Genomic DNA, 12,083 nt, shown 5'->3' on the forward strand with positions numbered 1-12,083 from the left:
TTTAGATTTAAGCTTCTGTTTCTTTTTGCATTTCTTGCTTGTGAAAGATCTCCCTCAAGCCAAACTAATAGATTTAGAAGGAAGAGAATCCTTTATTTTCTTCAGAGAACAACTCTCTTATCGACTGCAGGAATTTGGAGAAATGACCTCCCCAGGAAAAGGAGCACCAGTGAGGGCAAGCCACTCACCCCTTCAGTGGTGTGACTGCTACCTTTGGAATTCAGATGTGCTGTGTACAGAATCAGACCGTCCATATTCAGAAGTGCTGTTTTCAGATATTGCTCTGTTTTGGGCACTGGTATATGAAACACAGAGGAGGCCACCAAAGAGAACATATGCCTGCCAAAACCAAGCTCTTTCCAACAGAGTGAGAAGCAGCCCTCTGATAAGCGCTTCACAAAATTCTATGGCAAAGGAGCTGTGATGAGCTTGAGGGAAATCACCCCACTTGAGGTAGAATTGTGGAAAGATTTGCTGTGATCAAAGACCAGCGCTCTACAGAGGTCTCAAGGAAAACCGCTAAATGTGGAATAAGTCACCACAATCCTGCTGGGTTTCACCGAGGTAGCAAGACTAATCATTACTAGCAGAAATAATGATGATAATGATGCAGGGTGATGCGGTCTAACCCTTCCCTCCCCAGCCACCACCCTGACAAACAATGCCCATAGTCAGCCTTACAAAAGGCAGAGTTGAAAGCTTAATTTCTAACAGTACTTGAAGTGTGTGGAGGATTTTTGCTGGGATTGTGGTTGGAGAGGGAAGAGTTAAACATTCCCTCCTTGTGCACAATTGTCCCAATGAATATTTTCCTCCTCTCCATTTGTTTGAAACCACAGGTACTACTGTATATTATGCATTTAATACAATGTGTAGTTCGGCTCTTAGTATGTTGAAATGCTAAGGTCCAAGGCATCTTTTGCATCTTAGAAAATAACATTAGAATTTACTTCTCCGGTTTAGTGAAATTAAACCAGAAATAAATTTAATCTGTGGACAGATGACGAGGAAGGCATCTAGTCATCTGTGCAAATGCACCTTTTCTGTATGTACACAGGTACTTGGTATGTGCCTGACCTTTCAAAAATGAAATCTCCCTCTAAATTATTGAATCCCCTATGCAATATATTTAGAGTGGTGCATACCATTTGGATTCTACCAGACATCAAAATAAAGATAATTAACTGAAGTATAACGCAGAAATGTGTTCAGATAATGGCAGCACCATTAACCTGGAAACATTATCCCAGGTATTACTTAATTACAAAAGGTTTAATAAGATTGAGAGGTTTATAATTAGCTCATAACTTCCCCCGTATTGAAACATCTATCCACACAACAAATGTTAATTCTTTGAGAACACAGTATCAAATGATCATCACAGCAGCTATCAGACTAAGTTATGAACTAGGAAGTTCCCTGTTTAAATCTGCTATCTGCCACAAATTAAGTAGATCATCTTAGGCAAGGCACTCTCTCCCAGTCTCAGTCATCCTCAGCTGTAATATGAAGACTAGTAATACTGACACTTTAAGGCTGTGGCGTGGAACCTTTAGCCCGCAGGCTGTGTAGGCGTGGTCTAAATCCAAATTAGACCCACATAAATCACACCTGCCTTCCCCATACCCTGACATCATGTGTGGGGCAGGTATGGATGTGGCTACAAAGAAACAATTTGGAGCTTAAGGTGAGTGACAGGGAGTGCACTGGGATTAGCTGCACTAGGGAGTTCCCCACTGGGTGGAGTATAAGAGACCAGACAGTATTAAAGGTACTTTGGGCCCAAGTGAATGAACACAAGAATCCTGAACCTTAAATTGACAAATAGTGCAGCTCTAAGCAGCAGAGTAACAAGTTGCCAGTAACCTACAGCTTTGGACCCGATCCAAGGAGCAACCCCACATAAAACATGATGCGAAATCAATATTTGAGAAACCAATATGTATGGACCACTATGGTCAGGCTATCATGGTTCAGAAAGGATTGCAGCTGGTGTACCAGTTGGAGCTGGTAAAAAGCACTGCTGGCCACAGAGGTCACTCTAGTGACAGAGATCAATCAAGGAATACCCCCGGACTGCGTGCCTGTTCCTTAAAAGGGAGTGAAGTCCCATTTAGAATGGGCAGTTTGACCCACAAGGCCTCAGTATTTCAGAATTCAAGCTCAGTTTATTGACCCTCATCCAGTCCAACACTGCATCCACGCACCAGTATGAATAAGCTCCCGATTCGGATGTAATGGAGAAATAAGAGTTGGGTAGCATCAATGTAGTGATGATACCTTGCTCCAAAACACCCAATGACTGCTCCCAACAGCTTCACAGAGATGTCGAACAGCATTGCTGACAAAATAGTGTGGTGTCCCATAGTGAAAACACCATGCAGCTGAAGAGCCCTCTTCCAAGACTACTTTCTGGACAAAATCCTGCAGCTAGGAGCAGAACCGCTGCAACACAGTGCTACTGATACCCACCCCACAGATTCAGCCCAGGAGAGTATCATGTTCAACGGTACTGAAGGCCACTGGGGGATCATGCAGAAGGAGCAGGGTTCCATCCCACCAGGGCAAACAAAGCTGATCCAGTCCCAAACCTATACATACACTCTAGAACGGAAATGATGTCACTGGGCTTATTGTGAACCTTTCAAAATTCAGTGAACTTTTGTGGTAACTACAAATAAAGCTTTGCCCATAAAAACACATATTAAGAAAAAGTGAGGTGTTGTTATTTCAAGTTATTCTGATCTTGGGTGTGGCTGGCCATCATTCAGGCTATAATGATAAATATAGAAAAAAATGAGCTTTTTCAAGAACATTTAATTTACCTTGTTACAACCTTTTCATAGACAGAGCTTTAAATTAGAGATTTGAAAGAATTTCCCCCAAGGATGTAGTTTAATTTGAAAATATAATTAACTTTGGAATAATTATTGCTACCACTTCACTCCTTCCAACTTCCCTAGAGAAAAAGCAAACTTTTGCTTGGTACCCATGAAATGAGAAAGTCATTGTAATTTTACAGCGTTTAAGGAGTACCAAGGAAGACATAATAGAATTCTATTGCTCAAGGAACAGAAAGGCAAATTTACAACAAAACACTCAAGCGGATTTTGTAAAGAAATAAATATTCTGCTAATCTTTAAATTATTTTCCAAAAGCCAAAACCTCCAATTAAATTTTTGCTTGCTGTGCTGTTATCAGTTACTCCAATTCTGAAAGTTTTGCATACTATAGCACCTTAGTAATTTAGCTAGTCTGTCCACTCCCTATCCTGCAATTCGAATAAATAATGTTGCCAATTAGTTGCCAATTAGTTGGAAACATACTCTTTTTGTCAGATGTTACGACTAACCTGCTCATTCATTAGAAGTAGCATGGTTCTCTGGATAGAACAATTCATATGTATACAATCAATCCTCTGCCCTCAGTTTATTCTTCCTTCTCATTGGAACCACCACCAGCACAGCTGCCAACCAGGACTTCTAGGTAGTGCAAGTCCCCATAAGGAGTGATGCTGCTAGTAACTCATGCAGCAAGCAAGCAATAGGTACCATGCAATAGGTACGCAGCAAAGATGTAATATGAATTGCCTGGCTCACCACAACTTACAGGGATGTTCTAAGTTACATCTGGAAGGCCCTAGCTAGCACTGCCAGTAACATCTGGATGGCTCCTCACCCCTGCTCCAAGCCATATATATTACATTGTGCAGCAAGAGGTCAGTCTGCAAAGTTAGGTGTGATGTTACTCTCCAGAGGGACTGGGGCAGGACTGGTAGGGTTAAATGCAGGGTGGTCAATGAGAGGCAGAGCCAACTAATTCTAGTTTTGTTCCCATTAGTGTGCCAGGCAGTGGAACAGCTTCCACTGCCTGGCACATAGTTTGCAGGAAAACTGTAGGACTTTTGTTTTATTTTCACACCAAAAGTCCCTAAGACGGTTGGATGGCGCCTTGTGTGCCTCCTTCCGGCAACTCCTGCAGCCAAGCTGGTGCGCTGCTCTGCTTTCCTTTGAACCACATCAGCAAGGCCAAGAGGCGGGTCTTGCTGTCTGGGTACCCAGGACCTCCATACACACTGCTCAGGTTTGTGCCCCAAGGAGGTCACTTAGGTGCTGCTAATGCAGCTGTTTGACTTCATTTCCAGAGGCACAACTCCTGAGCCACATGGCAACTTTGGGCTCTCAGCCTCTCACTTCATTCTGGGCCTGCAGCTCAGGCTTGACTCTTTATGCACCTATGATTTTGAGGGCAGGGGGTGGTTTGACTGCTCCCTCTGCCTGCTTCCCTAAATCTTCAGTCAATGGGTGGTACAGTTTGTTCTCAAAGGAGTCTGGCTCCAAGTCAGGGTTAGGCATGACAATCTACAGTATATCAAGAATATGAAAGAATTTTCTCTAGTATATATATCACAACAAAATCAGTCTAATAAGACTGCACAGCCTTTTTGAAATAATGACATGCCCACTGAAGTACATATTAACAAGCAGACCGTCATAATTAAATAATGCTTTAAGGTTATGTTAAAATCAAATTCTGTAAAATATATTCTCACCAGAATTACTTGAAAAATAGTTGGAACAAGATGAATTTCTTCAACAAGGCTGTAAAAAAACCCCAGAAACCCAAATTAAACCACTGAACATGAAACAGTGAGACAAAGTCTTTGTTGCTAAAATCTGTGACCCAGAACCTCAGCCCTTGACTACCTCTTCATTTAAATAAGTTCTACCACAGCTATTAAAACATAAATCCAATACTGCTTTAAAAATTACTTCTTGGTCTACCTTACAGATGTGAAGCAAGTGAGTGGAACAGTAAGTAAATTAATATTTTTTTAAAGGCAGATATTAAAATGCATTAAGTCCATCAAATGGGCAATGCAGGCAGTAAAATAATTTGAAGTAATAGGCTACAGTGGATATACTGAAATTAACACACATACACCGAAGCAGCTTTTTATGTATGCTTCATTAGCTATTTTATCTTCTCTGCTTTAATATATTCAAGTATATTAGAATCACATACTGTGTATCTGAGAAGTGATTATCCACCAGGTTTCAGATAAAGGACATTCAACTTTATGACAACAGAGAGCTACAGAAGCCATTAAAAAACTGTTTAAATATGGGAACTTGACCAATTGGCCTTAAAAACTTCTACCACCTCAAATGTGCTTCCAAATTCCCTTCTTTTGCCATGTTACTCCTTATTTTGCCTCATTTGTCCCTAGTTTTCTGACTCTGCTGTGCTCTCCTACAATTCAGGAGATGAATTTTACCTGAGTTCAGAGAAAAATAATCCAAAAGCAACATAAGAAAAGCAAATCTTACACACTTGCACAAGCACGATTTATGTGAGGGTGACAGCACATCAGAGTCGCCCAAATAGCTGGTGTATAGAGGTGGGCAAAGGAATGGTTATGGAAAAACAGGCTAACCAAAAAAAGTAGATCAAGTCATTAAAAAGCAATGTCTCGTGTCTGCTGGACACTTCAGTCTGAACAGAATTTTGAAGCATGGTTAAAAGACTAATTTATACAACAGTTCGTTTTTTATTGAGAGATTCATTTTCCCCAAGTGTCTCGTGAACTGGGGGGGGGGGGGAGGCCTATATTCAAAATATACTCTCTAATTATGAAAGAGTATGTGTAGCATGTATGAGGACCACAGAATTGTTGATGAAATTGAAACCACCCAATGGCCATTCATTCCTTGAGTCACCATTTGTAGCTGTTCTTTGGTGGGTGGGTCATATTTTTTTTGCCCTCGAAACCCCCTCAATCTATAATAACCCTTAGATCCAAATTTATATTTCTACTTAGAATTAACAGTTTGAGTCTTTCTGTAAGAGTAGTTCTCTTCTTAAGTGACAGTACAATCCTAAAGATGATCATGCAGAAATAAGTCCCACCATATCCAATGATGTTTACTTCGAAGTAAATGTGTTTATGATTGAGAAAATACAGGAAAATGTAATTTGATGGCCAGAATACTAGTTCTTTGAGTTCAAGAGGGTTTTAGACTAATTTTTCTAAGCAGCAGGAACCTACACTACATGGCTCACTACAGTTAAAACTGAAGGAAGTTTCAAAAGCAGTTTATAATATGACATATCAAGGGTCAGCTGACTGATCTAAGATGAGGAAAGGTCAAGCTCTCTGGATTCTGGCTCACAGAAGTAGTGAACGTACAATTGGATTACCTTGTAAAAACGGGGCTATACTCTGTAAGGGCAACTAACAGCTTTAGACCATAAGCAGCTATTGGGTCAGGTGCCATTAGAATTTGCTGAAATCTAGAACAAAAGAAAGAACAACCTTGTGAAACACAAATGTAACTATTCCACCCATCATTTTCTGTAGGAAAATATGCTAGCAGTTGATCAAGTGAACCTTCCCTTAATCTGTCCACTCATACATCCTTCTACTGACTTATCTACTTGTACAATTTTTTGAAGGGAAAGCTATGTGTTTTGAACAGCAGAAAAATCAATTTTCTGCTAGTCTTTTGTAACAGGATGACCCTATTAGCAGTGGCAGGATTTGCCTTGGCAACTTCTAAAGTTCAAGCCAATTTTCTATCTGCTCAGCAGTAGATTTTATTATTAATTTTAGTATATTTTTTGTAATTATTATTTGCTTTTTTGTTCTCTTTTTTACTCATAGTTGATGTATGCTTGAAACCGCTCTGCGACACTTTTCAGTTGAAGGAAAACTGGACTAATTAGGACAACCCATATATATTATAGTTGAAGAAGCAAAATAACTTGTGTTTTTTTAAAAATCAAACTCAGAGGATTAGAGGAAACCTTGTTTCTCTTTAGGAAGACCCAGGCAGATTGTAAAAGGGTTATGCAAACTTGGGTGTCCTGCAGCTGTCTTGTTTCTACAATAAATATCGTGAAGGACTGTATAAAATCTCTTATACTGAGACATCTGGCAGAAAAATGTGCGACACTGTTTATTAATCCGACTGCAGTTCAGAAATGTGCAGCCAAAACAGATTGGTTGTAGAATTAGTTCTGATTAGAAAAACTGTTCTGTACTTACTGAGGCAGCAATGAGTCTTTAATGAGAGACAGAAGTTTGTTGTTTGAGTTAAGGTTCTCTTTCTCTTCAGCCATGACCTCGTGGCTCACAAGCAGTGATGTGGTTTCTGAGAGCAACCGCAAGCTGAAGAGTCTCCACTCCACTAAAGAAGAAGAAAGGAATCAATGTGCCAAGAATGTGTCCGCACCGATGCTTAATTAAAACAAAATGGGTATTTCAGTTGATGTGGCCATATATTTACCATTTTGACTGGAGACCAAAGAAACTAAGGGTGGGAGGATGTAATCCATAACCTAAAGGAAGGCATGATAAAGATCTGGCTTCAATTATACAGACATAACGATATTTCATGTATACGGCAATCCACGTTTATTTCCCAATTATAATAAATTACAATTCATAAATAGAGAAACCAACTTCACTCAGGTAAATTGTTTCAGTATTACAAATAAGAATAAGTGGTTGTTGTTTTTTTTTAAAAATGTACCAATTCTTAACTGAACACCAGCATAGATTTCCAACCATCATTTTTGCAAGGTAATTGGCATTGATTTTTAGGAAAGAAAATACAAACTTCAGTGGCACAATGTTGCTTATTTAAGATACAGACTTGAAGTCTCTGCATCATTCAATAAGGCATTCAGCTCACAAAGTTTGGAAATGAACTCAGTCCACCTGCCAGAAACATGGTGGTCCTTAAAGCAACAGTTGTAGCAGTGAGTCAGGGGAGCAATTCACCTCCCATCTCTTGTGGCAGAATTGGCTTGGATGCATAAGTAAGCAAAGTAGGGGATGGATTCCTTGTTTCTGCTATATATTCTGATAAAGGATCTTGGTGGCCACTTTCTACCCAAAGTCCCAGTTTAAGAGCTTCTGGGCCACAAAGGTCCTCAGCTCCCCTAAAGGGCTTGACACGTTGGTCCGTGCTCTGGTGGGCTCAAAACCTCAGTCCAATGCCCTACTGGTGAGCCCAGCAACTGCACCCTACATCATGGACGACTTAAGTGCTCTGGAACTAAAGACTCTCCTCCCTGGAAGAGAGGGGAGTGGTTGTGGGCGGGAGCCCGAGCACCGCCCCTAGCAGGGGGCATTAGCCCCCTGCCTCCTCCTCTCACCTGGCTGGCGCCCACGCCCCCTTGGCAGGCATCCAACCAGGTGCCTTCGAGGGGGCGTGTTCAGCAGCCTTTTGCGGCGGTGCCAGCCTCTCCTCGGCCTCATTCTTCTCCGTCCTCTCGTCGTGAGTCACCCACCCTCCACTCCCTTTTAGCTCAGGGTCTTTGTTCTTTGGCCTTGCTATGGACCTTAGGTTGGTCGCCCTGGTTGTCCAGGGGGCCTGGTAGGAATTTTTCCATTTGGCATTAGGCTTTTGGTTTTTTCGCCTACCTCGTAGCAATCGTCACAACTTTTTGTGGTATTGGTGGGTAGGTTAGGCATTGGAATAATGTGTTGTGGTGTGTCGAAGGGCTGGGTGTGGCCATCGCCCATGCCTTCAATTTTTGGGTATTCCGTTAAAGGAATCTGGCGGTCGTGTACTCTGTCCGATGCCTGCTTGGCGGGAGGCCATGGCACGACCCCCGGTGACATCAGGGGAGAGCCTATAGTTGGATTAGCATCAACAGGCTCCACCTACTGGTGAATAAACCCCCTTGTTTTAGACATCCAATGCCTAAGCCAATACCTTTTCACTGCTGTAATCAATAAAGTTGTGGCCTTTTCTTGCCCATTAACCTTATATCACGTGTCCTTGTGTATTTATTTCACATCGCGGGGGTCGGGTCCTCGAACCACAAACTACAGTTGTAGCCTAAATAAACCAACACAAACCTCTTGTGTATTGCTCCTTGGACCCCAGGTTTTTCCTGTGCATGGTAGCACAAAAGGATGGCAAATAAATGATTGTAAATCTCTACTGATGTTTACTTGAGCAGTACTAATTTGTACTTAATTTTCCTTGACAAGGTTTTGTAATGTGAAAAAAAAATCTAAATAATCAACTCTAATTACATAATACTGAATATGCTCATACGTACATGAAATGCCTATAGATTAACTCAATTACTGGCTGCAGACCTTATCATTCTGGTCCATTAGTTTGAAGAGAACATCCCGTCCATATACTTAATTCCCATTTCCTTAATTTCCTATTGCAAGCAATTTTGCTCCTCTCTACAAACTATTATTCACCACCCAAGGTAGCTTAAAAACTATTTTACTTCATGAAAACAAAGAACTCTGTTGACACTAACTAGCTTAACCTCTGGGACTAATCTTAGACACACATTTCTAGTCAGAGAAAAGGATATCCTATTAAGAAGTTTTATATTTGAAGTATTGATCTGGAACCTTGAACATGTCTAGCTTCATTTTAACAAGAAAGCACTAAGCTCCTTTGGGTGCTCAGCATTTATATTCATGGATTTCAAGTCATGCTCAACCACCACCAATTAGAAGACATCCCTGGAGTGAAAGTATTTCTTTAAAAAAACCCCAACATTATATATATATCATGCAAATGAATTACTGCACAATGCTGCTAAGACTTATATTCCAATAATTACAGTTACACACCTTTTGAGTGATAGAGCACTACTGCAGTTCGTGCCACTAACTAACACCTGGAAAGGTCATGAACAAGTCATTATGGACCTCTGTATCATCTGTCTAATATACATTTGTAGAAGACTGTCACCACGTGGTAGTTTGCAGAGATGGTGCTTGCCCTATGAACTACAGTGTGACACTGTGAGGAAGGGGAGGCTGATAAGGACAGGTGGTGGTGGTGAGATGACAGCAGGAGGAGGACGAGGAGGAGGAGGAGGAGGAGGAGGAGGAGGGATGGGGGCTGAAGGAGGTGAGGAAGCTGAGGAAGAAAAGAGCAGGAGGCTGAGGAGTTGTTGACTGAGGGGGAGGCCAATAGGAGGGAACAAGGACTTGGTGAGACAGGCAGAGCAACAGGGACAGCCCCATTTGCCTAGCTATGCTGCCCACCCCTTCAGCCATGTAGAATTGTGGGTACTTTCTTTTTTTCAATTCTCCTGTTCTTGGGTAGAGAAACAGAGGAGGATCTCTCTCACTCTGTGTGTGTGTTGTGTGTTGGGGAGGGAGATGCTCTTGGGTAGAGAAAGGGAGATAAGCCTAAAGTGACCACCTAAGGGATGCGGGTGGTGCTGTGGGTTAAACCACAGAGCCTAGGACTTGCCGATCAGAAGGTTGGCGGTTCGAATCCCCGCGACAGGGTGAGCTCCTGTTGCTCGGTCCCTGCTCCTGCCAACCTAGCAGTTCAAAAGCATGTCAAAGTGCAAGCAGATAAATAGGTACCACTCCGGCAGGAAGGTAAACGGCATTTCTGTGTGCTGCTCTGGTTCGCCATTCCAGCAGTTAATCCATTCCAGCAGTCCGTTCGACACCCAAAATGGTTAAAAAACGATTGGCTGCAGGAACTTCTTGCACTCAATCTGAAGCCATGGAAGCCGTGTTGGCTGTTCGGCTTCCGAAAAACGTTCACAAACTAGAACACTCACTTCCAGGTTTGCGGCGTTCAGGAGCGTTCAGGAGCCAAGCCGTTTGGGAACCAAGGTACCACTGTACTTCTAAATGAATAAATAAAATTATACACAACTGCCCCACCCCCTCTCCACCTGAGTCAAACATAGTTCAATCACTTTCCTTTTAACCCCCAACGCTTTCTAAAGCCATGACCCTAATAACTCTTAATGATCTGGGAATACTAAATTCATTAGTGAGAGTTGAGGCGCTAAGCATTCGCATGGCATCAGAACTTACCGTTGAGTGGTAAAGCGTTAACAACACTGGATGTTGCATTATTGCTTCAAATACTGACAAAGCAGTCTTAACTAGTTCTTCTGAAGCTGTTTGACCTGTTGGGGGGACGAGGAAAAATTGTAGTACATCTCTTTTGCAAGGGAAGAAAAACGATTTTCTATAAAGGGCATGAAGGATATCATAGTTATACTTACCTATTGCTCCATCTAAGTTAGTTTCTCCTGAATCTATTAATTTGACAAAACCCTGAAGAGAAAAATAAGACACAAAAAGAGAAAGGTTAACAAAGTCCTATGTCTTTGTTAAATAAATGTGTATAAAATAAAGGCCACATAGCAATAACAGTAGATTAAGGTTAAAGGTTTCGTGACACAATGGCAGGATCTCCACAGACAGAACATAATTTAAGCCTCTTTAGCACATTTACAGTACAGTGCAATCCTATCCAAGTCTACACAAGAGCTACTGAATTCAACAGGATCTATTCTCAGGTATCTAAGTATAAGACTGCAACCTTAATTATTCAAATTCAACATAAGACTTCTAGAAAACACAATTTTCTCTTATTTGTGCCATCTTTTTTATCTCCCCACATAATTCATACTTTATGGGTAGACTTACGTGTAAGTAGAGAAAACTGTACCCTACTACATTTTAAGGATAACCTAAATAAATCATCCTTCTGAGCAGCAGCAAAAATAAAATATTAATGCTTTGGGATAAGTAAATACTTTGCTATTATTCCCTCTTCTCTTGTGCCACTTAATTTATTTCCATTTTTCTGATTCAATTTAATACATAGAAGACATTTTATAGGGATGCAAGAGGTATGTCACTGATGCCACAGAAATAGTAATCCACATAATTTAAATATATATGTTATATATAAATTATCAGGTCATTTACATGGCTACCTTTTCAGTACTGAGAGATGCATAGGGGAAAGCATCATCTGATAAAAAAAATGATCCTGGCACACTGATGATAAATGAAGAACAACTTGATACATTTATTTATAGCCCTCTCTCTTTTTCAACAAAAAAACCTAAAACTGTTTAACAAAAGAAATATAAAACAGAAATGGGTCAAAGCAGATCAATAGAAGGGACACTATTTCCCATCTCTGCAAATTGATTGGCCACTGATGGCATTCCACAGAGGAACAGTATCAAGGGTACATATAAAAATGCACAGCATCTAACTGCATATCCAGTAGCCCATTTCACATGCAAAAACACATGCAAACACATGC

At 41.0% G+C, this 12,083-nt stretch overlaps 1 protein-coding gene across 5 annotated transcripts in view; it reads right to left on the reverse strand.

Moving 5' to 3' along the window:
- Positions 1-12,083, reverse strand: part of ULK4 (unc-51 like kinase 4) — a 164,345-nt gene that overhangs the window by 91,565 nt on the left and 60,697 nt on the right. For all 5 annotated transcript variants that reach the window (XM_080975742.1, XM_080975744.1, XM_080975741.1 and 2 more), the window contains exons 26-31: positions 11,026-11,077; positions 10,832-10,926; positions 7,290-7,341; positions 7,049-7,190; positions 6,202-6,294; positions 4,553-4,601 (exon numbers count right to left, since the gene is read on the reverse strand). In XM_080975742.1, coding sequence (XP_080831868.1) covers positions 4,553-4,601; positions 6,202-6,294; positions 7,049-7,190; positions 7,290-7,341; positions 10,832-10,926; positions 11,026-11,077 — 483 coding nt within the window. The remainder of the gene's footprint in view (positions 1-4,552; positions 4,602-6,201; positions 6,295-7,048; positions 7,191-7,289; positions 7,342-10,831; positions 10,927-11,025; positions 11,078-12,083) is intronic.

The sequence above is a fragment of the Podarcis pityusensis genome (assembly GCF_964106645.2).
Source record: "Podarcis pityusensis genome assembly, chromosome: 12".
Classification (NCBI taxonomy): Eukaryota; Metazoa; Chordata; class Lepidosauria; order Squamata; family Lacertidae; genus Podarcis; species Podarcis pityusensis.